Here is a 26,579-nt window from a genome sequence, read left to right on the forward strand (position 1 = left end):
AAAACTCAAACTCTTTTCAAGTAACATTATTTTTACCCTGAAGTACCGTGTGATATCATTCAACAAGAGCAGAAAACTAGGGATGTTCATGTTAAGTCCACTTAACAGCTTAATGGGGACGGCAGTAGCTCAGTCTGCACCTGAGGGTGAAAATTGGTCTGGTAGCTCGAGAGGTGCCAGATCACTTCCCGAGCACTGCCGAGGTGCCATGAGAAAATATTTGGGGATTCATTTTCTATCAATCTATTAACCTATGAATCGATCTATAGTTTGTGGGTACATACCTTCCTGTTGAGGTGGACACAGATGTCGGCCCTCATGTCCTTGGGACAGATGGATAAGACCTGAAAACAAAGACGTAAGAAGGTCACACTGATGTAAAAAACATAAACAAAACTTCATTTGGTATCAGCAAGACTGAGTGGTGGCATGCTAAAAAGGAGGGTTTTAATAAATTCTCTGCTTTCTCCTTAAAGAGAACCTCCCAGTAAAACATATTCAAACATGAGTTTAGATGAAGCTCTGCTGGCAGCAACATCTAACTTTTAGAGTTGGAAGGTAATGAAGATGTATTTAAGGGCGCGGTCACACTGGCCATCCGTACCGTGCCCAAGCAAGTCTATTTTATTTTTTTTATTTCATTTAATTTATTTATGGCTGTGTCTGATAAAAAATACTCTTGCAAAGCTGTTGATACACTTTATAATCCTTTAAATTCCCCCAAATTCTTCTCTCCCTGATTCCAGAGCAAAAGGAGGTCAAAGACTAGCCACAGTGTAGTCTTGAACCAGACCTGTCAAACTACATTATGGTGCTGAAGGGTGATTCACATCTTTTAGTAGGTCAAACTTTGCTCACCATGTGAGAATCTTTCAATAAAAAATATTTTGGTGAATTTTTAAGGCAGAAAAAGTTTAAGTCACATAAAAGTTGATACACTAGGGACTACTATCCTCCATTATAATCAATACAAATAGAATGTATACATGTATAATCAAAGGCCTAAGGCAATCCACTTTCATCAGAAGAATCTGTACAAAGCGTTTCCAACCAAAGGGTGAAGAGCTTATGAATAAAACCAACTCTCTATAACTTCATCAGTGTGATACTGATGGATCTGAGTTAGAGGAAATCACTTTTGTTACTTTACACCCTCGAGGCATCATAAATCCAAACAGCAGCTTTCTTATACAACGTTAAACTATATATATATGACAGTCATTTGTACTTTAATACTTTTGCTTCTGTCAGAGGGCACAGATTTATTGGTATATATATATATATTCTTGACTTGACCTACAGTATTTGTCTTTAAATTAAAAAAAAAAACTTGGTAGTGTGTGACGAGAAAGCCATTTGGTTGTTGAAATCAAAAACAAACACTAATCCTCAAAGGATGAGCTACACAGGAGACAAACATGTGCTGGATGAAATATTTTTTGTGGTTTTCTTTGATTAATAAATCCTTGCACAACCACCATGAAGAACAGAACTGCCATTTCTCCAGCGAGGTGTTATTTACAACATTCATTCCATATTAAAGCCAAATTAAAACTGTTTCTCTTCTACGTTATCGCCAAGCTCCGTCTGCCTAAATATTGGTCGCTTTGAAAATCCTGAATTCTCCCCCTAATTACATGAAGCATTTAGGTAAAACAGAGAAACACAATATTATCTCCTGCTCCACAATTCTGCATTTGTTAATAATGAACATAATCAACCGAGTGGGAAACAATAAATTATCTAAAAGCGGCTGCAGCAGTGATACAGTCTTTGAAAAGCATTTCAGCTCTGTTTAAAGTGGAGGATGTTTGTAGTGCAGCGATGCTTTTGGGAGCTTCTGGTCTGTTTGTGGCGTGTAATCGCATAAACAGCTGACTGTGTAGCGTATAATGGCTCCCAAAGTTAGAGAAAATATCCACTAATTGGCCCCAGCGTTAACTGCAAAGTTTTAAAACTGAGTGGAGAAAAGGAATTATAGGAATAAAATGAGTGAAAAATGCAGAGAAATATAGACGATGAGGAGCATTTCACCAGAATGAATATAACAAGGAGATTTGAAAGAATAATGCATAAACTATGTGACGTCTTTACATCCCATTAAGCCTTCTTACAGACATCTAAGTTCATGATTTTATGATTTGCCAGATCCCAAATGAGCAAAGCAAAACTTCACTAATTCACAAAACTTCTGAAAATGTCCTGAAAGTTTAGGAGTGAGCTGCATGTCTGAAGGCAAACAGCCGAATGGTCACGATGCCTGCACCCAAAATTGTTCCTTTCCTAGTAAATCCACCTGAAGTCAGGTTGAGCTGACGTGAGAGCACAGCAGGAAATATTAAGGAAAGTTAGCCCCAAGGGAGCAGGAGGGGGTTGACATTTTTATGCTGCGACAAGTGTAAAACAATAGACTGTATGAACAAGACCGCTGTGATCTCCATGCATGTACCAAAAGCTGCTTCATAATGTTTTCCGTATGAATGTGTCAAACTACATAGCATTGAGATAAAGGAAACAAACTGTCATTACTGCGTCAGACTGAACGGTTGCTTCAACCTTCACTTCTGAGTCATTCTTTAAGTCCTGCCTCCTGAGACCTCCAGCAACCCTCCTGTCCAACAGGCAGAGTCTCCAGCTGTGAGGTCCATGTGGGAACAAGCAACTCAGGGACAGTTCAGGGGCAGCATGCCTGAAATATTCAGGAGTGCATATGTAAAAAAAAGAGCTTTCCTTATGGGCGCAGAGCGGTTAGGCTGCGCCCCATACTCGTAGGCTTTAGTCCTCCAAGGGGGGCCTGGGTTCCAGTCCGACCTGCTGCTCCTTACCTGACGTAAAGGAGCATTCCCCACTCTCTCATCCCAGTTTCCTACTCTATCCACTGTCCTATCCAATAAAGGAAAAAGCCCCAAAATAAATTCTAGTATATCCCATCATGCTCAAAGGTAGTATAAGACCTGCATGACGAGAGCCAAAATTGAAGCAAAGAAGAAGAGAACAAAGATGCTGAAGTGAACTCAGGTGTTTGTAATCATTTACAAACCAGAGAAGAGAAGAAAAGACGCTCTTTAATGTGCGTTTATCTTCATCTTCTTTCTGCCGTCTCAGCCCTGCCCTGAATGCTGCTTATGCTGCATAGCTTAATAAATGGCTGCAGAAGTTTACATGTAAGGAGTTTGTGTTGTTCTGGGGTTTAGATCAGAGCTCATGAAGACGTAAGTAGGAGATTCAGGAAGGATGAATCATCTCAGTGGATTCATAACTGCACTGCACGGATACTGTAAGTGTGTGTTTTTTTTATGTCTTATTCCTTCAGTTTTGAGCAGTAATTTACATTTTAAATGGGGGATGTGCTCGCAGAGAGAGAGAGCTGACATGGCTTGTTGGTAGAGATTGAAAATAAATAAGAATCTCATATAAAACTTGGCAGGCGGTGTTCAGCTTCACTGCTCATGTATTTTGCATTAAGTCAAGCCAAAAGTTTAAATTCTTTGCTCAAACTTCCCAGGATACAGACAAATGTTTAATTTCCCCGAATTTGGAATTTAACTTTGATTTAATAGGATTGTTTCTCTCCTTATAACATGTTATAATAAAAAAAAAAACATTTAGACCCTGTTAGTTTGTGAAAATCTACTTTGAAAAGAAGGTATGGACTAAATAAACATCCAGATCAGATTTCTCACAGCCCATCCACTTCAAGACTGCAAGTAGCTGAAATTTTAATGAATACAGCTCACTACTATTTATAATGGAATTCTTGACAACAGTCAAGGGAAGAATCTCATTATAAGAAAAAAAATATCCAACCTGTCTGGTGGAAGTCATTTAGGCTACATTCAGGGACCAGCCTTCTCACACAGTATGTATTTGAAACATCATCTAATCCAACTGAATATCAGCGTATTATTAGTCCTAATTTCTACAGTGTCAGTCCATTAATTAAGAAATATTTCTCTAAAGTTTAGTCTCTCCTGGCACAATCAGTCTCTGTTTTGTATCCTGTTGCTAATAGCAGCCACAGAATAGCGGCATATTTCTGATGATGTTACGCCCAGGTCGGAAAGTGCAAGCAGTGTCTTGTAAAGTCTCTGTGCAAATGGCTGAATATATATATATACCAAAAGAGATGACTGAATATTTGAAGTTCAGTGTTTTCCGAGCTAGCTGTTGTTCCTGTCAGATGCTAAGGTGTTAATGTTGACACATTCAGGGATCTTTGAAATTAACTTTGTCTTTTATATATTTTTAATCATATGCTCTAGGTTTATGTTACATAAATGACTCTGGGTTAATGAACTTCTAATAAGACCTTATTCTTTTCTTTCACCGTCAACAATTTCTTTTATTTTTTTAACAAGAGTGAGGCATTAACAATCCTTAAAGGCAGATTCTTGTTGAAATGTTTCAGTAGTTTGATTAGAGATTTCTCTGAGGCAAATAGACCCAAAAGGAATCAATGTAGACCCTGTTGACAGAATGGCCTTAAGTTCACTCACTTGAAACATAGCCATCCATCACACTAATACATTTCTCAAATAGCATGACATTTTAAGTCTGAATTCCACATGGCCGCAGTTCATCAGCAGTTTGATGTCTCCGGGCGCAAGCGGGTCAAAGGTTCAGCACTCGGCGTGTGTCTGGGTAAACTAGGTTGTAACAGTTTGTGACTGCTCTCTGGCTTTAAGGCATCTTGTTGGTGTTGTGGTGTTTTTCTCCTTTTTGCTTGTTGCCTGTTTTTCCTTTCTTCTTTCTTCTCCTGTTAGGTGAGCTTATATTTCGCTTGGTCAAATTCAAAGATACAATATGTAGAATTTTTACACCAAAATATCTAAATTAATTTCCCAGAGAGAATAACTCTCATAATTGTAATTCTCCCCGCCAGCCATGGTGGTGTGATTTACATACGCGTGTGATTTACGTGTGCGTTCAAAGGTACTCATAAAATTTCCTCCATCTAGTTTCTCCTCAAATATGACTGGACGTTCTTGTAACTAGTGTCTCTGTCTTACCTTCTCCGTGTCGATGCCTTTAGACATGGACCAGGTGGAGACGATGTAGTCCATGACCCGCTCACTCAGACCCTTGGGGACCTGGTAGAGCTTCAGGAAGTCCCTGACGTTGTTGAGCATCTCGTGGTAGCGGTTTGTGTTGGCGTACATTTGCTGGAAGATGGTGGTCACGTTTCCAAAGATGGTGGCATACAGCAGAGCTAGTGAGAGAAAAAGAGGAGAGGCATGACATTTATAAAAAAAAGAAACATGTCTCACGTGTGCTTCTGGGTTTTTTGTTTTTTTTAATATCCTGTACTTGTTCTGGAAACCTTTTACTTTTATCTTTCTTTTAGATGCTCTTTGAGGAGTGCTATTAGACATGGTTCATTAATGTGTTTCATAAAAGTAATAACTCTGACTGGAAAAGAAAATCCACTTAAACTCTGACACCCACACACAGCCAAAGGCTCTTCATCCTGAAAAAGTGGCAGTCTGCTTTGTTTTAACTTTTCTTTGGTAATGTTCCTCTTTGTGAAGATTAAATCCACAAAGGCACTCAATAAATACAGAGCTGTCTCATATGAGCTGCTTCTAAAAATCTCAGCATCGACCTAGACACATAAAATCCAAACAACCTCCTAGTGATGGACTGATACCCCTTCCAGAAATTGAATCAACCACCTTGAAACATCGAGAAAACTCCTTCAACCACCTATGGATACCCTAACACCCATTCTGAGCATTTTACTGACTACCTACACTGAAACAAAACCCAGAAGCCAGCAGGTATCTACTAAACAAAGCAATCCCCTATCACCCGGTATACCATAAAAAACAGTTTTCTTTAACTACTTTTTGACAACTCTCTTGAGATATCACTCACTAATTCAGCGTTTTCGTTGCTAAATGTTCATCCCCTTACAAAAGGGGCAATAGACCTCATTCAGCAATGTCTTCTTAAGACTCTACCAACATTTGTTCTAAAAGCTAGTGCAGTAAAATGATGGCACATGTCACAGATTTGTCACTAAAATACCTCTGAGTGAAGAGAGGTTTTGTATTGGTGTTGTTATAAAGAAGTGTTTAGTTAGAAAATTCTTAGCAAAGTGCTGGCTATATTAATGATTTAACATTTTGCACTCAAACTCAAACATTACCGTTTCAAATAAATGTTGATCATATGTAGATCATGTATTAATACATGTAATTTAATCATGTTAAAGTGCTACATTATCAAAATCCCAACTTATAATTTTACACAGTCATATAAGCATTCAAAATTTGCCTAATAATTATTTTGAGTGTTCTTAGTCAAGAACAAAGAACACATATGAAAACGTTGGTTAATGTCAGAATCTACTTAAGAAAATGTCATTGGGTTTAAAGAACAAATTTCTGCTTAAGGTCATTTCGTTAATGAGGCTCTTAGAGCTCCAGATTTTTTTCCAGGAGCTTGTGTCAGGAGTAGTCATCAAAAAACCTTAACACATTTTCTTTTTTTCACATTTCCAACAATTTCTAAATATCTTGCGCTGCCAAACCAACCCTCTATAAAAAATATTTGCAAATAGTCAAAGGTTAGCAAGTTCTAAACATGATACAGGAACTATTATTACTTTTAGTTTACATTAACAGTTTTCTTTTGGTATGAATCAATGATATTAAGTATTGAAACTTTTGCACTGACTGTGCATCATTGGGGGGGTTAGGGTTAAGGTAAAGAAGATTAACTATTTGGGAGAGTAACAATGGTAAAGAAGCATTAATGATTCATTTAACATTTACATTTTTAAATAAGTGAAAAAAAAGTAGACTTGCTGTGTATGAAACAAACATGTATGATGACTCCTGCTAGACGTCAAACCGTACAGAATGTGGCTTTTACCACTAATGGATTGTTCAAGAGGAAACGCAGGAGTGATTCGCCCCTTTTTGAACTTAAAGCGACTGTGCCTCATCACTGTTGAGGTAAACTGTCAGCCTCCACTGTACCCTGCTGCTGTTACTCCTCTGTTTCCATAGAGACCTCACTCAAAATAGTTCTCCCTCGTTTTCACCCCTCCGCCTCCTCCTATACCAGAAAATAAAATTTACAAAAGAAGGAGAAGAAATAACAAGTTTAAAGACTTCAGGGTGGAAAAATGGGAAGTGCTGCAGGGTGGAGGAATCTCATGATGGCACATGAGCTTAAAAAAAAGAGCGCTGGATTTACGCTACAACAGAGTTATGTTTGGGAGAAGAAAAGAAAGACGGCGTACCGAATTGACTGTGTGTTTGAGATAAAGAGCATGTTTAAATATGACAGAAAGGGAAACAGAAATACATGTAGAAAGAAGAAAGCCAAAGAAAAAGAACAAGAAAAACCCTAAAATAAGAGGCTTTTGTCTTCGCTTAAGGTTACAAATAAAGAAGAGAAAGGTAGAAATATACAAAGAGAAAGACTGAGTTTGACTGAGAGACAGAAAAAGCCTCAGCCACAGATTGACAAGTGTATCATGTAAGCCTTGAGATATAGCGATCCAGTTTTTTAGTTCTCCAGAACTCAGCCACCTTCTAGGACTCTCCAGGAACATTCAAGGGCCTTGTGAGCTGGTAAAGAAGGACTCTGACTACACTACAAAGCTTGGGTTGAAAGCTCAGAGACACAGCTCAAACACAAGATTCCTAATTGGGTGATTTGGTGGCTCAGCGGTCGGCCACTGTCACTTCAGTACAAAGAGCGACCGACGTTTGACCCCCATGGAACTTTCTCTGCTGAGCTGAAACGACCTCTCAATGTTTGCCAGGATTTGAAGTGGTTAATTCTAACGCTTTTGCAAATCAGCTTTCGGTTCGGTTCATTTATCCAGGAAGAAGTCTGAACTCAGCTGGCAGAAACCACACGAAGGCACCTGCAAAAGTGAGCGTCAGACCCTCGAACAAGAAAAGTTTGGAGTTAACTGAAAGAAAAGCTATTACTCACACATCAAAGTGAGAGTGGGAGAGCTCTGGTAGAAAAGGGATGTGAGCTACAAAATCATACATTTGCAAAGGTTGGCCGAATTAAATGGAAAGATAATCAGCGTGTTTTGTATTGAAGCTGTCAAAGCAGACACTGTGATTTTCCAAGATAGTAAGCTTTCATTCTCAACTGAAGCTAGTGTTGTACCCTAATAGTATTCTTAGCCAGATTTTAGCTATCTGTAATGTAAGATAGCTAACTTGAATTCTTAGCTTGGAACTTGTTTAATGCTAATGCTAGCTGTTGCAAAAAGGCTGTTAGCTACACGAAAACTATTACGTCTGGTTATGTTATATTTTGACCTTGAAAAAATGACTTTCTACAAACAATTGTCTTGTCAGTTTTCTATCAATTAGCTTAACGAATGAAGGACCAAATTGCTGGAATGGAGCATGAGTCTGTATGAGACTGTCAGTAAGTTATTTCATTGTCCAAGGTTTATGACAGCAATTAATTAATCAGCACAACGAAACAATTAGCTCACTTTTTTAAAATCAAAACCATGCATCTAGGGGCGCCAGATGGATCTCTCTAGCTGTCCTATCCAGTAAAGGCAAAAAGGCAGAGAAATAACTTTAAACCCCCCACCCCCATACACATATAAGGATAATGCTACAAGGGGAACCTTTTTGGAGTACAAAACTTTTCACTTTTAGTCAAAAGTGCACCCAAATGCACACCATTAAAACACACTCATACTTTTAAGTACAAACTCTGGTTGTAAAAAAATGGGTCATCACAAAGAACAAAAAATGTGAATCTGTCAGATTTGTTCAAATATAAAAATTGCAGATAAAAGACTCCAAATGACACGACTGAATTTGAAGTACTTTCAAATGGCAAGTGGTTCTTCAAATACTTCAATGAAGGGCTGCTGATTGGTTACATGGATGTTAACATCATATTAGCACCATTCTCTATATGCGGAACACTTTTCTAGTCCCACAGAGAACCCAATGAGTTTGGACAGTTCAGTTAAAGTACCCTGCTGGAGTTTAGAGCTGTCATTTTAACACTACATTTCAAATCTGATATGTGTCCCCAGTGGCTCATTTTTATTTTGATCTCTCTTTTTTTCCCAACTGGTGGCCAGAGAGAGAGAGAGAGAGAGAGAGAGAGATGGGCTGTTTTGGGAGTTTTTGGTGGTGGTGGATGGGGAGGTGGAGAGCAGATGAAGAGTTTATTTCCACATATTTATAAACTGATGGAGCAGCAGCCCTGAGGGAGAGAAGACCAGAAGCTGTCAGAGCGAGCAGGGTGAGAATCTCTGCAGGAAGTTTGACTCAAAATTGACCGTGACAGTGAAAGGAAATTTTTTCAAAACGATCATTCAGTTGCATTCTGGCCTTCTGTGGCGGCACTGATCTCATTTAAGTAACACCCCCATCCCCCTATATTGTTGCTTAGTGCCCATTACTGCAATGTTTCTATGCTTCTCAGCATAGAAAAAGGGTTTAAACTTGACATGGTATGATTTTTCAACAACAAATTAAGATTAAGGTGAGTATGTTGCTAGACAGACCACCTTGCAGTCAGACAGTGTCGCTGACTATCAGATGGTCGCCGTTTCTGTGATGTTTATCTCTGGGGATCATAACATTTGCAGGTTTAAAACATAAGCATCAAACTGGATAAACTTGGCAAACAGTTCTGCACGAGGCATGATGGGAAACAAGACATGATGGGACAAAAGGTTGTCGCTATAGGGATGTGCACAATTTGACCCCCTGTTAGCCAGGGCTGTGGCTCCGGTCAGCACCAGAATTAGTCAGTTAAACGTATCATTATTACTTTGATGAACATAAGCCCACATGCTGGTTCAATGTTGTGTCTAAGTTGTAATGCAGCCACCCGCCACTAGCCGGGACTGTGGCTCTGGTTGAAGGGCCTGTTCTCCAGCTCTACAGCCTGGATATAAACCAGCATGGTGAGCAGATAACATCGCCTATGAGTAGCTGTGCCCGTTAAACTGGCATATAACTGGACTGGCGCAATTTGTAACCACATTCAGTACAGGCATGTGGACATTAACCTGTTGCTAGCATTAGCCACACTCAGCAAATTAACTGAACATTGTTTAATGCACATCCCATTACTACACAACTCAGCAGCTAAAATAGCCATCAAGTCCACAATTGAAGAATGTGAGGTTTCAGTGCTTAGCCAAAAGCCATGTTGAATAAGTTGTGCTCAATTTGACTGTTTACTTTTAGACTAGTCGACAAGTCTGACATTTAATTTCTGTTTTATCAACAGAGGACTTAGTGGCTAGCAACATACTCACCTTCATATTAATTTGTTGGTGAAAAATCATACCATGTCAAGTTTAAAACCTTTTGTGTTCATGGTGCATTGGTAACATGTAAAAGATTTACAAATTACACAAGTGAGTAAAACAAAGGTCTCAAACTTTAAGGTGCACATTGCAAACATACTGTATATCTTGCTCAGTTCTGTTATTGTTTAAACGTTTTTGTTTTACCCTATCCTTTTCATGTGTCATTTGTAATGAGTATAAATATAGTCTGAAAATAATCTTTAAAGTCTGATAACAATTCTGATGTCACCAGTTGAGGAAACTGTTGCTTTTGATATAAGACATTAAAAAATCCGGCACCTACTCAAAACGCCGCTCTTAGATTCCTTTCAGGTCCTTTTGTCGATATTAAAATGCCAGTTAAAGATGATTCACCTTTCTATTGTTTTGGCATTACTTTGTCCTGAACGGGAACCGTCAAAATAAGACAGTTCTGGGTGATGAAATATTTTTTGGTGGGATTAAATGACACATTCACAAAGCAATGTCAAAAACTGGTGATGAGCTCAAACAAAGGGCAAGCTCTTTGTTTTTAGACGGATTGCCTTGAAGATAATGAAATAGTGATGATTTTTCTACTGGAGAGGAGAAATCAGGGGAAATTAAAGGCTGCCAACATCACTCTGTGTTTTCCCTTTCCAGGTTTCTGAAAATCTGCCACGAAGGTTTAGGATGATTTGTCAGAGAGAATGAGTGTTATAGGGACAGAAATCTGTCAAACCAGTAGGAGCGCCGGAGACACAATGTCACTGCCTGAAGCCCTTCACTGACTGAAAAAACATCCATCACAGCACTGATACATGCAGAGACCACCAGCACATACATTAAATCTCCCAAGAAGATCTACTCACACATGCAGACACTCAGTTGCAAAGATATGGAACACACACAGACCTGCATGCAGGGGCGCCGCCAGGAACTCCGGGCCCCATGAAAAGATATCACATTGGGCCCCTACCACGGCCAAAACTAACTAGAAAATTTCTATGACCGCACCTCCATCACACAAATGACCCATAAAAACTTTGAACAACTATGCTTTGTTTTACACCCTGAAAAGGGAAGATAAATAATCACTGTAATATTTCCTCATAGCTTAAAAATAATTTAAACTTTGTAATATGTGCCCCTTTCAGACATTTGAAGCATTTCCAGCAGCATTATTTTACTTATTAACTTGCTATAGTTAATGTTCTAAAGGCTTTTATTGTCTAAAGTGATCTTATTGGTTAGCTTATTGAATTAAAAATTATACTGGCATTAATGATAAACTGTAAACATACAATAAATCTGAATTCGATTCTACCACACTTGTCAACATGACGTTAAAATTAGGCTGTAATAGTTCTTCTCAGTTCTGACTTCACTTTAATTCTTCTTACACTGCATTATAATTTGTCTCACCAGACGTTCAAAATAATGTTTTTTGGGCAGAAGTAGCGGACTCAGTTTTGATACTAGCACGACAACATTGATATCATATGAACTACACTGAATCTGTTGATCAAATATCAAATATGTTACTATAGCTCATTGGGAAAGACGCTAAATATTGCCAATTATCCAAAGTGGACTCCTTTTTACCGCAATGTAATATTTTTAATAAAATAGGTTCGTATGAAATAGAATCTATGAAGGGGATTCATATGATGAATTTATGCATAAAACACAAATATGATCCAAACGATATTCTTGGCTTAATTCCTCTAACAACTGGTTTAATCTGCAGCCTGCCACATCTCTCACTCTTGACTTGACTGACTGCCAACTAAACCATTCTGCGCATTCAGAACGGGGGGAGAGGGGCCTTTGAGACAGACTCCACATGTTTTCCAGAAAGGAATTCTGAATGTTTGTTTACTTATTCAGACAATTTTAGTTATCTTATTGCGGTTATAACTTAGATGGAAAAAGCCAAATAAGAAATACATTTTTATTTCAGGCCCATGAAGGGCCCCCTTCCCCACTGGGTGACACAAAAGAGTATTAAAGTGAAATACAAAAACATAAAGTATATATTATAAAGTCTTAAGTGGCTATCTGTAAAAATCAAAGAAACTGTGCCATGAAGGATAAATAGAGGTATAATAAGTCAATTAACAGAGTAAACTGAGGCCGACATTACTGGGATTATTGATTGTATTGACGGTTCAGACACAGACCAAAGACCACACTGATATGCTGATTAAGAAAAGGTATATTGCACATGAAAGTATGAGTGATGTGAAGTAACATTGCACAAGTGATGTTACTTCCCATCACTATTACTGTTGGGTTTACAGCTTTTACACCAACCTTAAAAAACAACCAAACTTAACACATTAGATTTGAATACTCTGCCCTCCCTTTCTGTGTGTGATTTCAGATTATTTTGAAGTTCCTTTTCAGAAGATGGAGCTGCACACTTGAAACGCTTTTGTTGCAAAGCTCAATACCTAAAAGCCTTAAAACACCTCGGTGACGCAAACAAACAGAAATAGCAACACAAAGCAGCCGAGGCCCTTTAGAGTAGCCATGTCCATCACGAGCCATTGAGCCCAGTCCATTTGCTGCTCAGTGAGCCAAGTCAGCATCCAGGCTGCTTCACAACACATTACACAGTGACGGGACACTGCACTCCCCCAGCCAAACACTAAGAGAGCCAGTCAGCCGAGTCCGAAGCCCCTGAAAACAAAAAAAAGCAATTGTATAAATCTATTTTGACAAGCAGTAATTGTGCATCAAGAGCTCTCTGGGTGAGTAAAACATTGTAGCTGATTGTCTCCAAATTATTATTGACTGAAAAATGGGCAGAGACATCCCAGTGTTGTGGAGGTTATCATTTCTGTAATTGTGACTCTAACTGAGTAAATAAGCTTCTTTTTAGTAACATCCCATTGTTTACTCCTAATTAGGTCAGCTTAATAGAGTCCTTATTGGCGTGTAGGAATGATAATGGGTTTCAGATTGAGTGGGTCGGGCTGCAGGTAGCAGAGCACTGATGTGTGACAAATGTGTGTTTATATCTACACCCTGAGCACAGCTAAGACATTTTCCACACCAGACATTAGGGAGGTTTAAAATCTGTGGACTTTATCAGGATAAAAATCTGCAAAAGAAACCTTGTTGGGGTTCTCAAAAAATGAGGAATAAACAATCAAATCCCTAACCTAAAGCTAGCCGGTACTTTAAGGGCTTACTAGGGACCTTAAGAGCAGCTTTTCAGACAAAAACAGATGATCTATTTGGACACTCCTCCTCCATCCCTCATCTCCCCCGTCCCCTCCTGCCTACACACTACACACTACCCCTCCCATCCTGTTTCAACAGCAGGTGTCTGTGAAGTGGAGAGCAGCAGGGTAAAGGCTGATAAACATTAACAACAAGTTCTGAAGTCAATTTAAAGTAAAGATGTGCATCTCAAAGTTGATTTAGTTGAAGCTAACGGTTGGAGAGGGAGGGTTCACTTAGAGTGAAAAAAAAACATGAAGGAAACATGTTTGAACCTCTGAGTGCCACAAACAAGCTGAAGGAAGCGTGGTCGCACAGTGCTGATCAATCCAAGAGGGAGTTTGACTTTACTCGCCCTCAGGAAGTCATTACTCATCGATATATTTCCTTTGGGCATGTTTGGTTTTTGTTGTGAAAATATTTAGAACATCCTAAGCCCTCAAAAGAAAAGAAACCTCATATCTCCTTTAAATGACTTATGGTGGTTTGAGTTACTTAAAGCAATGGCTCAAACTACAACAAAAAACAACCTTTACATTCACTGATTGAGATATTATTTTTCCTTCATTTAATGAAAAGCAGAGTGTAGAGGCGACACATTACACTAACCATAAGAGACTGTGGTCCTCATGCTAAGCTAACCTACAGTAAAGGGCTGGCCTCTGTAATATAAAATAAGCACATTAATGTTTACAATCTTTTTGTCCACTCTCAGAAATTGATTAAAGTAAACAATGGCTATGAGATATGTCACATTTTTTAAGTCTGTATTTGACTTCTTCTCCAATACATGCATATTCAGTAAGAAAGAACAAAACAAAGAAGTTGAAGAGTAAGGACAGAACAAAAAACAGTAACACAGAGGAAGTCAAAAAGCTTGTCATATGAGAGTGAGCTGTTTCTCATACTGAATGTAAAGTGACTGAAGAATAACTCAACTTGTAACAAACATTGCACAGTTAACCAGTGATGTGGAGAAGAGAGTTCCCTTAAGATATATAGAGACACCAGTGACTCAGTGAACCCCCCGCTGATGACAAACACTTCGAGCTCAGAGATGAATCGCCACTCCAACTCTTTTAATCACACTCATAAATCTTGATTAAAATAATAAGTCGAGGACGGCTCACAGTGTGACAGGGTGACTTTACTGAATGATAGCATTGGTGCTCATCATGTATCAAAATGTAGAGTCACGAGCAAGGAAAAAGGAATCTTAAGTGTTTTTAAACCTTTTTTTTTATGGCAACACAACTAAATGTATTACAATTAAAGAAAGACGGTGACCAATATGTGTTGTACAGCACAGGGCACAGTCAATTGATGTATGTACAACTGAAGTCATAGACTGTATAAAACATGGACATGGCATGGATGGCGGTCACCATATTGGAAATGCTGCCTCACACCGTGTCTCGAATCACAAAGACATTTTAATAAATAGCTCATGGAGAGCAGAATAAAGGTTTCCTCTGGTGCTGACACAAGTCAAAGCACAACATTCATTTATGGATTTATAATTAATACACCACTACATCCACTTTGTAAAACAAGCTAACAAGCTCTGTTAAGTGAGAAAAGTGAAGGAAAAAAAAAAAAAAAAAAGGTTTTCCTGTTAAACACAGCCAGTGCCTTGTAGAGCCCCTTCCTTCCTAGTTCCTTATCCATGTCTATGAAAGCGATAGGAATTAAAGTAGAAATGGGGCGTTGGGGTAAATAGGGCGCATCACGCCACACTGCCTCCATCGTGGGCTGTTAGGACACTCAAATAGGAAACAAGGGAATCAAGCTGATTTTGTCGCTGACACTCTATTGCGTCACATGCTGTTAGAAGACACTGTCACACTAGCTTACAGTCGCTAAGGCGAGCCTTTAGCCTCCTGGCTAATGGCTAGAACTCGTGTGCCTGTCAGTCAGATCAGCAAGGGCTCTAAGTGTGAATATTTACGTGTAACTCTTAGCCTTAACATAATCAAAACAGAAGAGTGATTTTTATTTTTAACATTGTGGCATTTCTCCAGATTTTGTTATCAGTATTTCAAACACTTGATGAAGGAAAGTAAAAGGTTTTTTAAAAAAAAAGATATGCTCACAGCTGTCCTTTTGCCAACTATGTGAAGCAATAATAAGAGAGAGGGATTACCTTTTCATTATTCTACTGTGTCGCTGAGTGTGAATCCCTCTGAATATGAACATATGCTAATACAAACTCTAAGAACCAATGGATTCTTGTCTTGTTTTCACTGTTTATGTGAACAGGCGTTTCTCCATCTGATGTTTTGAAGCCAAGAAGGTGTGTTGCAGTTTCACTAATGGGACTGAATTAAAATACAGCACAGATATGCCGCCTCTGAGGTCTCAGTGCTGAAGGTAACAAGGCCACCAGGGGCCCAGCAGGGCTCCCTTTGGACCGCCAGCCAGGAGTAATGAAGTCATGGAGGACTGCTTGTATTGAACCACAAGCGCCTGGTAAACAATTGACTGGTTTTCATGAGGAGGGACAAGTGAGGCTGAACTGGGAAAAGCTTCATCTCTGTACTCGACGCTGTACTGATGTTGGCTGTGCAATACCAGTCAATATGTCAGGAAATGGATGCAATCATATGCGAGGTCGGAAGGTTCTCTTCAGATATAGACAAATGAAATGAGGAACAGATTGGAGCAAAGGTTGGCATGCAGCCAGGGATTAAAGGGGCAGCTAACCCAATTATAAAAGGAAAAGAAAGTCCCTCCTCTCTTTTCGTGTACTGAGCTATCATTAATGTTGGTGTCATCGAGTCAGGTTCCAATATATTGTGAGCTAAAAAAAAAAAATAGGGTCAGTATTACAGATACTGATACTGTATAGGTAGCCATGTTTTTATTGATTTTAATTTGAAAAGAAACCCCCTTTAGAAGAGCTTGGCAGTCTCAACGCTGTTCTGACGCAGTAGCTACAACAAGCCAATTAAAAATAATGCTGAAATTTGAAAAATGTCTGATGTAACAAGGAACACAAGTGGTCTGATATCCGTAGCCAAAATGTCACAAGGAATCAAACTAATGGCTAAGGCAACAAACTAGGGATATGCATGTCTAGTCAATTAAATGATGTCAACCTAGCTAGTCAGCACCAGAATCAGTTTAACTGCATTACTAGTAATATGTTTATATGTTGGCCCTAAATGATGGTCAAATATGTTGTCCAAGCGGTAACGTGACCACCCGCCACTAGCCGGGGCCGTAACAATAGACTGGCAGTAGCCCCAGCTAATTGGCCTTCTCTTCTGGCTCCGCTGTCTCTTTCCACTGCATGTGCCAAGGCCCGAGTCTGGAGCGTGCCAGAAGCGCAACTACGCTCTGCTCTGTTTCAAATACACGTCGAGTCTATTTTCGACTAAGCTGGCTGCAAGCACTCGTCGAGCTAAACAGAGTAGATCCACCCGGACAGGAAGTCACACAATGAACATACAGAGCATTCGGTCATTTTCAAAATAAAAACACAGAAACGCAGAAAGCCAACTGATGGTGGTGACTCTCTGGATCCACACAACCAAATGAGCAAAGAAGCATTCCACCTCCCTATATAGCCTCCCAACCCAGCTGATTGTCAATTCAATTCAATTCAGTTCAAAAAACTTCAAATGTCCCTGGAGGGCAATTCAGCCATCAGGTGAGGAGAGCATCACAGGTGCAGTCAATACCTTCTGACGAGCAAGGAGACCTGTGACTTATAGCTTTCTTGGGAATCTATTCATAACAAAATGCATTTGTTATTTACATTAAAAATGTCATGAACTAATGTTGTCTTCTGCAGCTTTAATGAGGTGGGTAGATTTGCTTCATAAACTTGCACAGTGGACTTTTGATATTTTGAAAACATTTTCTAGGCCGTTATTGTCTGACCCTTGTGGTTTATCGGAGACAATGAGCATGGCATGCATTTCTTCACACTTTTAATGGTCGATCAGCTCTTTTGCAATATATCTGCAGGGGCTTGATGGGTTATTGATCCATTCAAATGACTAGTACAACACCAGCAATCAACCTAAAAGTTGCACAATAATGGGCTCCTTGTAACTTTTCAATTAAAGCTTTTCTAGTTTAGCGTAATGGATTTTAACTGCTTTCATTTTCCTACCACTTTCCAGATATTTTCTAAACTGAATTCTTGATTATTGGGTCTATTTTCCCTCCATATTATAAATAAATCCGTAAAAATGCTTACAGTTCATTCTGATAAAGGTCATGGGTTACAAATGCTGCGTATATGAAGCATTAGGGCTAAAAGTATTGCACAAGTTTCTTAGTAGTCTCTGGTGGTTCATCAGAAGGCCCCAGTCTGCTCGGTATTGGGTGTTAGCATCGGATGACACCTGCAGCACACATTGATTGACCTTCCAGCTCCTGGTTTCATCTGACTTTGGTTCAAGCAGTCGACTTTCGCAGCTCAGGGAGGATAGGAGGTTGCTTTGATACCAGTTAGCAGACAATAAGACAGGGGATCTAACATCTGAGGGCATTATTCACACCCTCTGCTCTGTGAAGTGGATTTTTAACCCCTGTGATTTGGATCAGCAGGTGAGACAGGCACAGAGCCACTTTTAAAGCTTAGGTCGACACTGGGACTCGTGGTAATCACAGCTTGGCCCCATTTTCACCACTGTCAGCAATTATACTGGAGGAGGACCGATCTATCATGCCTGGCACCTGCTTGATTCAATTATCCCCATGCTACCCGTCTGACTGCAAGCTCCACATATCTAGCTCCAGCTTAGATTACGAGAGCAGAAATTTAAAAATTATAATATAAATAGGCGTGATTGCCCACATTTAGAGGCTTTTGACTGGGGGAGCTATTGGGAGATGGGGCACATAAATGAATGAGCGAGAACAAGATTCACAGCGAGGACGATTGCAACTGGTGATAATTATGGAAATAGTGTGTGAATCATAACCTAACCCCGGGTGATTTACAAAGTACACATAAAACAGATGAAGCTGATATTAATTATTTATGGCTGAGTGTAATGCTGTGAAATTCATCCCGGGTTATAATTTCAGTATTTTGTTTCTAAAGTGGCACGAACAGCAAGCTGAGACCTAGTACACTTTTGAACATGAGCCAATGAATGTGCATTTATATACAGTATTCACACATACTGTATATGCAAAAGCATGCTCATCATACATAAATGAAAATACACTTATCTATATATGGATAATTACGATGCACTAATCTGTAAATATGCAGAAGTAAAATGTAAAAGCATCACATCAACACCTTCAGATACACTCAAGCAAGCAGACTTAAACCCAGCAGCAACTTCCGACATTATAAAAAAGGAAGCCAATGCAGAAGCGTAAAAAGCCGCAATTCCTCGAGTGTCCACTTGAGATTAGCTCAAAAAGTTTTGGAAGTAACATTCACATACAGGCATACACACTGGCACAAAATTGGATTGGCGCATCGAACGTATTTTTTAAATTTATATTTCAAATTCACTACTGAAACTACTAACGTAATACAATTTAATCTGCCAGTTGTGAATTTTGGTATTCCCAAGATCTTTCTAATTTTCTTTTCATTCCTGTGTGACTTCTGTGTGTGCCCTTATATAGACCCATCTTTCTATGCTTATTAAGAACAACAGCCACAGGCTTCCAATTTAGGAAGAGAGGGGATTCATCAGTTTAAGATCATCAGTGTGAACAATTCATCAGTTTAAGAACCGTTTTATGAATCTGCCAAATAATTTTTTAGGATCTTCTTTAGAAAACAATTATGAAAAACTGAAGATATTGGTATTGACATGTCAAGATAAAAGCTACAATGCAAAAATAACTAATTAGATAATATTTCCAGGTCTTGTAAGCCCTTCCAAACGGTAAGAGTCAAATAGTTACAGTAAAAACCCTGTCTCCCCATAGTCTTCAGTCTTTTTCAGGGAGTAGCTGAGAGGGCCTGAGGATCTCAAGCTACAGGCAGAGAGTAGAGATTGAGAAGCTCAGCAAGAAGCCTGAAGTCATTACATGCAGGGTTTTAAAAGTCATGACTGAAATTTAAGATACTCCCTAAAGCAGATAGGCATCCAGTGAAGAGGAGCTAAAATAGGGGAAATATGATCATGCTTTTGTGATTTGGTCAAATTCTGACAGCTGCATCTCGGATACCATGTAGCCTTTTCAAATACTCAAAGATCTAATTCTAGAGCCTTTAATAACTGGTCAAATAAAGAAAATACCAGAAGAAGTACTGTACATATTGGTGTGATCTGCATAGCAAGGATATAAAATCATGCTATTATATCGACCAAGTGGAAAGTGGGTTAACAGAAAATGAAATTGGTCCTAAAATAGAGCCTTATGGTACTATCAATTGATAAGAGTTGGTAACTTACAGCTGTATTTCCATATTTAGATTGACCACAATAAAACTCTACAGTTTTGAAACATCAAATAAAAATAAATGACTTGTGTTGATTTCCATCCAGACAGACCCAAAAAGAAGGTCAACTGGTGTTGCTCAGCATTTCCATTCAAGCCTTATAGCATGATTATAAAGTGACTTGATAATTATTGGCTTACACATTTCACACAACCTATTCAGGTTTTTTCTTTCAGTTTTTCCCTTTGTTTGCATGAAAGTTTCTCCATATTGCACATATTGCATATATTTAGATGCATATTTAACTTCATCCACAGATTTATTAAAATGTTTCAAAAGCCCAGGAGTTGCAGAAATCTGTCCAGAAAAGAAGCATGTGCTCCTTCCAGAGACGTAATAAACTCTCTAAGATAGGAGTCGTTTTCACTTTACAGCAGCAATATACTCTCTCAGCATGTGCTCTTGCACTTTCTGTGGTTGCCATGTCAACAAGTTAAGCGAGGCAGGTCAGGGTGAAAGAAGGCTGAGATTTCCCCACTTTCTGCAGTGAAATGTTTGGATAATATACTTTTCTGACACCCTCATTCTGCCTGAGGAGGCTGAGCAGACATCCATCTGCCCAACTATCCATCCACTTGAAAGCTTATATATTTTCTCTTGTCTGGGAATCACTGTATTTGACCTGATTTGCTCTCTGGCAAGTAGGTGTATGCTAATTTCCTGCTGTGGTGATATCCGCATGTCAGGTTTTAAGAGAGAGCTGTGAGCGCAGCAGGGATGGCTACACTAATGGTCGAGTCAGTCAATCCCTCCAGGAAGTGGGTTCTAAAGCAAGAAAAGGATTTTACATCTTCTCTGAAGCTCCCTTACAGTACATTTCTTCAAAATAGAAGTTTCAATGGCCGCTTGCTCAGTTTGTGTTTAGGTGTATTCACATTCCCTGACCCACTTCTCTCACCAACCACAGCTACTTTCCCAAGAGTTCATCAATATGTTTAACTTTTTCTGATGGTACCTGTACTATCAAACTTATGCATTATTCATCTTACAGAAAACGTTGTACAACATTTGGCAGTATGTTTTAACATGATGAGTGTAAAGCTCGGTAGATGCTGGGTCTTACCTAGCAAGAATCAACCAAAAGACAATCAAGTTACAGTATGGGAAGTGTCAAGTGAAAGGCTATACATTTTTATCAAAAATAGATACCAAAAAATCATATCTTGTCTTTAATCATTTGGACTGTTTCCTTTTAATCCTCATTGTGTGATTCCTAAATTTTGTCTAATGTTAAGTTGTTTATTGGTCAACTGATCACGTGATTGGTGGTTTGGTTCCAACCCCAGGGTTCTTGGGCAAGGGACTAGACTTTAGTTGCTCTTGATGTCAAGCATTTTGCATGGCATTGTCACCAGTGTTATGCAAATGTAAATATTAGAGTACAGTAAATGTGTTTTGTCCATCTAAGTTTTAAAAGAGATATGTTAATGCTTTGTTCAATCACTACAATTCTAAAATTCACTTAGCCGACGCTTTTATCTAAAGCGACGTACATCAGAGAACAAGTACAACAGAAGCAAGGATCTAGAAAAAAGGGGAACAATGTCAGTAAGAGCAAACGATCAGCTTTGAGTCCGATTGGACACACAGGTGCTGACAGGCATTGCACAGAGGCAAAGCACAACATTGACGGCAGTTCTTGAGAGCTCTAATCAGTATAGAAACTAGGCATGCAACAATTCTCAATAAAATATTGAACCGTCCGCTACGGCATCCACGGTTCAATACTGACTTGTGAATTGCAGTTTTAGCGGTTTGGCGTTTAACTAGTTTCTGCGCCTTGTATATCTCTCTAAATTGGCTCTGTCTGTGTGTGTCTGTGTGTGTCTGTGTGTGTCTGTGTGTGCCTGTGTGTGCCTGTGAGTCAGCATGCAGGGATTGTTGCATCCCTAATACAAACCATCTTATAAGTCGTCGTTATCAAACAAAAACCATCTTCATTACCTTTATCATCATCAATAATATAATATTGAGATCATCATCATTAAGTTAGTAGGTATTCATGAAAGAGCTGGTCTTTAGCATTTTCTTAAAGGTGCAGAGGGACTCTGCAGATCGAATGGAGTTTGGAAGGTCATTACACCACCGGGGGGGCGACAGAGGAGAAGAGTCTAGTCAGCATCTTCGGACCCTGTTGTGAAGGTTGGATCAGACGCCTTTCACTGGCAGAGCGAGGGAGTGTAGACCTGGATGAGAGAGTTAAAGTAAGCAGGAGCCGTTTTTGTCGCTGTTTTGTAAGCGAGTAGGCGACTAATGAATGAATTGAACAAATGTACGATTCATACTTTAACCCAAGGCTTGATCTACATCTCAGTTCAGGAAGACACTGAAATCCCCCATTTTACTTCAACAAGTTACACACACCAGTGAAGAACAAGGACAAAGGGACCAAAACTATGAAATAGTTCTAATCAAACCAACCCCATAGTATGAATTAGGACTTCTGAGAACTATCCAGACATGTAGGGTTCTGTCTTCTCAGCTGCATAGTACCACCCAAGAAATCATATTTTAGAGTGAATATAGCAAAAATATATTATATGTCTTTCCTGTGCATGCAGCATCTCAATGACAAGATCCATGTTTGGTACTCAGTAAGGAAAGCAAGAAACATATACACCTCCGATCACATTTATTATTCAGTGTGCCAAGGTGCCCAGTGTGTTCCCTCGTCCATGTTTAGCATTCTGTTACAAGTGCCACCATGACTTTCTAAGCTGCTGAGTGGAGGATGGCTTTGTGATTGAAGAGAATAAGACTCTGACAGTGAATAGCAATGCAACCTCCAGAGGACAGAGCGATGAATACATGTACAGTCAGGAGATTCATGATCATGTGCTTACAGTATCAAGGCTCAAAGTAGACTGGCACAAAGTTAAAAAAGTCAGAATAGGAGTACAGAGTATCTGTGTCTATCCCTGGATGACCCATGACAATATAAGTGGATTGTAAAGAAGTGTTCAACCTTTAAAGCTGGTGCTGATTTCCCATCAATCAGTACAGTACCTAAACCCAGAAGAGCTGCAGAGTCCAACAACAGTATACTGTAGTAGTAACTCCCAGGAGTAAATGTTAGGTACTGTGTGAATAGAAAGCAGAGTACTGTTTGGAAACTGAAAATATAGGAGGAAATTTAAATTGTAAAATATTCCCAAACAAACCTCAGAGTTGGAAAGAAAACCAAACTTAACTTTTGCTAGCAGTAACTTCCAATTTACAATCCCATTTTACATATATTCTTTGACATGCAGATACAATTACTCCTAATAAATGAACAACCTCAGTGACTTAGTTCAACACATGTAACTGCCATCTAAATACAATTACTATGAGCTAGACATTTATAGAAGCACTTATTATCAGTAACTTAAACTCAGTTCACATTACTTAAACTCTTTACTCGCTTATTTACTGTGTATTTAAAGTTTTTAATTTCTCAGCAGAAAAAAAAGAAAACCTCTTACCATGTAGGTAAGATAGGTGTAACGACTTCATTAACTTTTCCCTTGGTTCTGAACTGGTTCTGAGATTTTGTATTCTAGTTGTGGGAACTTTGCCGTGTGAGGATTCAAATCTCTTCCTTTCTGCCTTCTCTATAACATTTCACCATTGTCAAGAAGATGCAGGGGAGGCTATTTAGGAGGGCTGAGATACAAACTACAATTGGCCAGGAGGTTAACCCCATTGCCTCCTTTGATATTTGGTAATATCTGGTCCCTACTAAAAATACAATTGCTAAACTTTCAGGTATTGTCAATTATAAGAACAAACACTGTAAAACGCCAACGATTAGCATTAATTCATACTTGGCTGGCCAATGCAGTATGTAACAATGACTTTATCCATCGGGAGCTTTAAAGCTTTTTTTTATAGGACTAGTCATTCGGAGGCTTCCTTCGAACAAACGATTAAGACCCTAGGTAAGTGTTATAGCCTAGTTCCTGAGGCCTATATGTCACTCAGGCACTTCACTTGGATTGTCTACTCATTACATCATATACCCCTGCAGTGAGGGAGTGCGGACAAAGTGGAGGACAGTCAAAACATGGCCTCCATCAAGCGTTGAGGCCCTGTAGGGTTGTTTTGACTGCTTCACGTATGAGCTGCCCTTGGATTCAAGCACTAGTCTAGATGAGAAAGCATTCACAACATCAAAATACACTACATTCTCTGTTTACTATGTAAATCCTGGCCCACACTAATATATTCCTCCAATCTTAACAAATGTTAAAGATGTGAGAGACTCCACACATGACAACAGAGCAGCACACAACACACTAACAGATTTCATTCACGGACAACTCGAGTCCCATCTCTGAAAACTGGAAAGCTCAAACAGAACTTAACAATGCTGGCAGACTATAAAACTAGTTAAATATACAGGATTTGAAATCAGTGCAGCCACAATGTTCACAATTGTATCACTCTTATCACATGCATTTTCGTCCAAAGACAAGGACTATGACTAGGTCTAAAATAGCTGCCAAAATGAACACTTTCTAAAAAGGGACAAGGATAATTCTATTCCTACAAAGACCACAGACCCATAGGTCCCCATCTCTGGTCATAAAAGTTTCTTAAGGCGCTGGTGAAGCCCGACATCCTAAACCCTCTACCGATTGGTTACTGTCCTGGAAGGGGATGGATGATGCTCTACTGTTGCTACATTAAAGCATTCACAGTCACTTGGAGAAGACTGGCGCAATGAATCTCTGTGGTTTGCCAGCCGTTTTTAACCTAAAATTACAATAAAGCTTCGTGGACGGATACAGGTGTATTTAATTGACATAGAAAATTTGAAGCTAATTGGTTGAGGTGAAGTATGGATCTGATTTCAGGGCCGAGTGCCCCCTGAATTGGGCCACTTAGTGTCCACAGACTAAGTGAGTCAGAGGAAAGAAGAGAGGAAGGGAGAGAGAGAGAGAAGGGAAAAAAGAGACACGCTGGAGAGATATAATGAGGAAATGCCTAGGACAAAAGGGTAAGAGGAATACAAAGAGAGCGACAAAAAGAAACGGAAGGGATAATCAGTGGAAAAGAGAGAAAAGGATAGTAAGGACAAACCGACAAAAAAATTAAGAGCAAGATGGCTCTTTAAGGATTAGTGTACTAATCGCCTCGCTGTCAGAGAAAGACCACACACAGGATAGACTCCCACAGGATCCGTGAGGAAAATGTAGAGCCCTGTCTTTTCCACTTCTACACCATCCAATTGTTTCTGAGTGGATGTGTTTCTCCCTCTCTCTCTCTCTGTAGTGCTTTCCAAACTAATCAGAGTATCTCAGTTGAGAAGGCAGAGGGAAAAATGACACTCCCAGCGGCTTCTTTCTCAGCGTCTTCCCAACCTATTCCTTCCTTCCCTTCTCTTCTTCTGCACCTTTTCCTCCCCTCTTATCCAATTTTCCTTCCTTTTTACCCCTGTGCACTTTTCCTTCCATCTCACTCCAATATCGTATCCCCCTTCCTCCTGTACCCCGGCATCATTTTCATCAAACCTCCATCTCTTCCCTTCCCCTCCTCAGGCCCCTGTGGAGAGTTGGATAAGTGTGCAGGGGTGGATGGGTGGGGGTGTTACGTCAGGAGGATTTCCAATCCACTCAGTGAAACCCAAACTTATTATGGGAATGTGTGGAAACAGCTCAAGGCTCCAGGAGGGTCCTGGCTACAGAATTTTTAACATCAGGCGGAGTTTAAAGTCCGATAACCACTCAGGAAAGTGCCAAAGCAGAAACCTTTCCCCCAGGCCTTCTTTACCTGCTTCTTTGTGTCTTTTTCTTTTACCTCTTTCTCTTTCTGCTGAGCCTGGTAAGTCTCTTTCACTTAGACTGCACGGCCATCAGGCCACATTTCCTAGCACATCCTTCCACCTGGCTGCACACATCACTGGTGCCAGCAAACCCTTTGGAGCCCAGGTAATTCCCATTATTGTCTGTAAGCTAGTGCCTGAAAATGAACAAGATTTTTTGGTATTCCAATCTTGCCATCACATACCTCACATTCCTCTTTCATGTTGGCAGCAACAGCAACATTGCCCAACTTGCCAAGTAATTTATCTGAGGTCAAGTCTCAAAATCAGGTTTTCCTCATAGAAAGTGTGCAGAGGCTGCAGTTCTCGAAGCAGGGGGGCCCAGATTCCTTTCCCGTATGTCATACCCAACTCTTCATTTCATGATTTCTGACACTGTCCACTATCATTTCTCCACAATAAAGCTATAAAAAGTGCAAAATGTATCTTTAAAAAAAAAAAAAATGAAGTGAGGGAAAGACTTCACCATCAGGGTACGATTATCTTTTTTTGCCTAGCAGGTTAACCGTTTTCTGTTGTGAGAATCAGCTTGACTCAAGCAGTAGTCTCCAGAAATCCTTGCCTTGTTAGTGAAGAAAAAAAATGGGTGGTCTGATTAACTCTTAATACTTAATATACTTACTTAAACTTAATAAGAAGTTTGAACTTTCGCTGAGGATACAATTTACCAAGAACAAGATCTTGGAATCCATGTTTTTGCTTTTAATTAAAATCAAGGGAATTTGTCTCACAATGATGGACATTTTTGGGTGGGACTTAAAAAAAAGACTCAATGGTACATTAAATAACCTGTTGAGTCGGATGTGTCTTCTTTCACTACACTTAAA

General features: G+C 39.4%; 1 protein-coding gene across 1 annotated transcript in view; it reads right to left on the reverse strand.

Annotated features, from left to right (window-relative positions):
* Window positions 1-26,579, reverse strand: part of kcnh5b (potassium voltage-gated channel, subfamily H (eag-related), member 5b) — a 131,447-nt gene that overhangs the window by 43,976 nt on the left and 60,892 nt on the right. Inside the window, exons 9-10 of the mRNA XM_061063571.1 lie at window positions 5,010-5,209; window positions 285-344 (exon numbers count right to left, since the gene is read on the reverse strand). Of these exons, the coding sequence (XP_060919554.1) occupies window positions 285-344; window positions 5,010-5,209 (260 nt within the window). The remainder of the gene's footprint in view (window positions 1-284; window positions 345-5,009; window positions 5,210-26,579) is intronic.

Source organism: Labrus mixtus, chromosome 18, assembly GCF_963584025.1.
Source record: "Labrus mixtus chromosome 18, fLabMix1.1, whole genome shotgun sequence".
Classification (NCBI taxonomy): domain Eukaryota; kingdom Metazoa; phylum Chordata; class Actinopteri; order Labriformes; family Labridae; genus Labrus; species Labrus mixtus.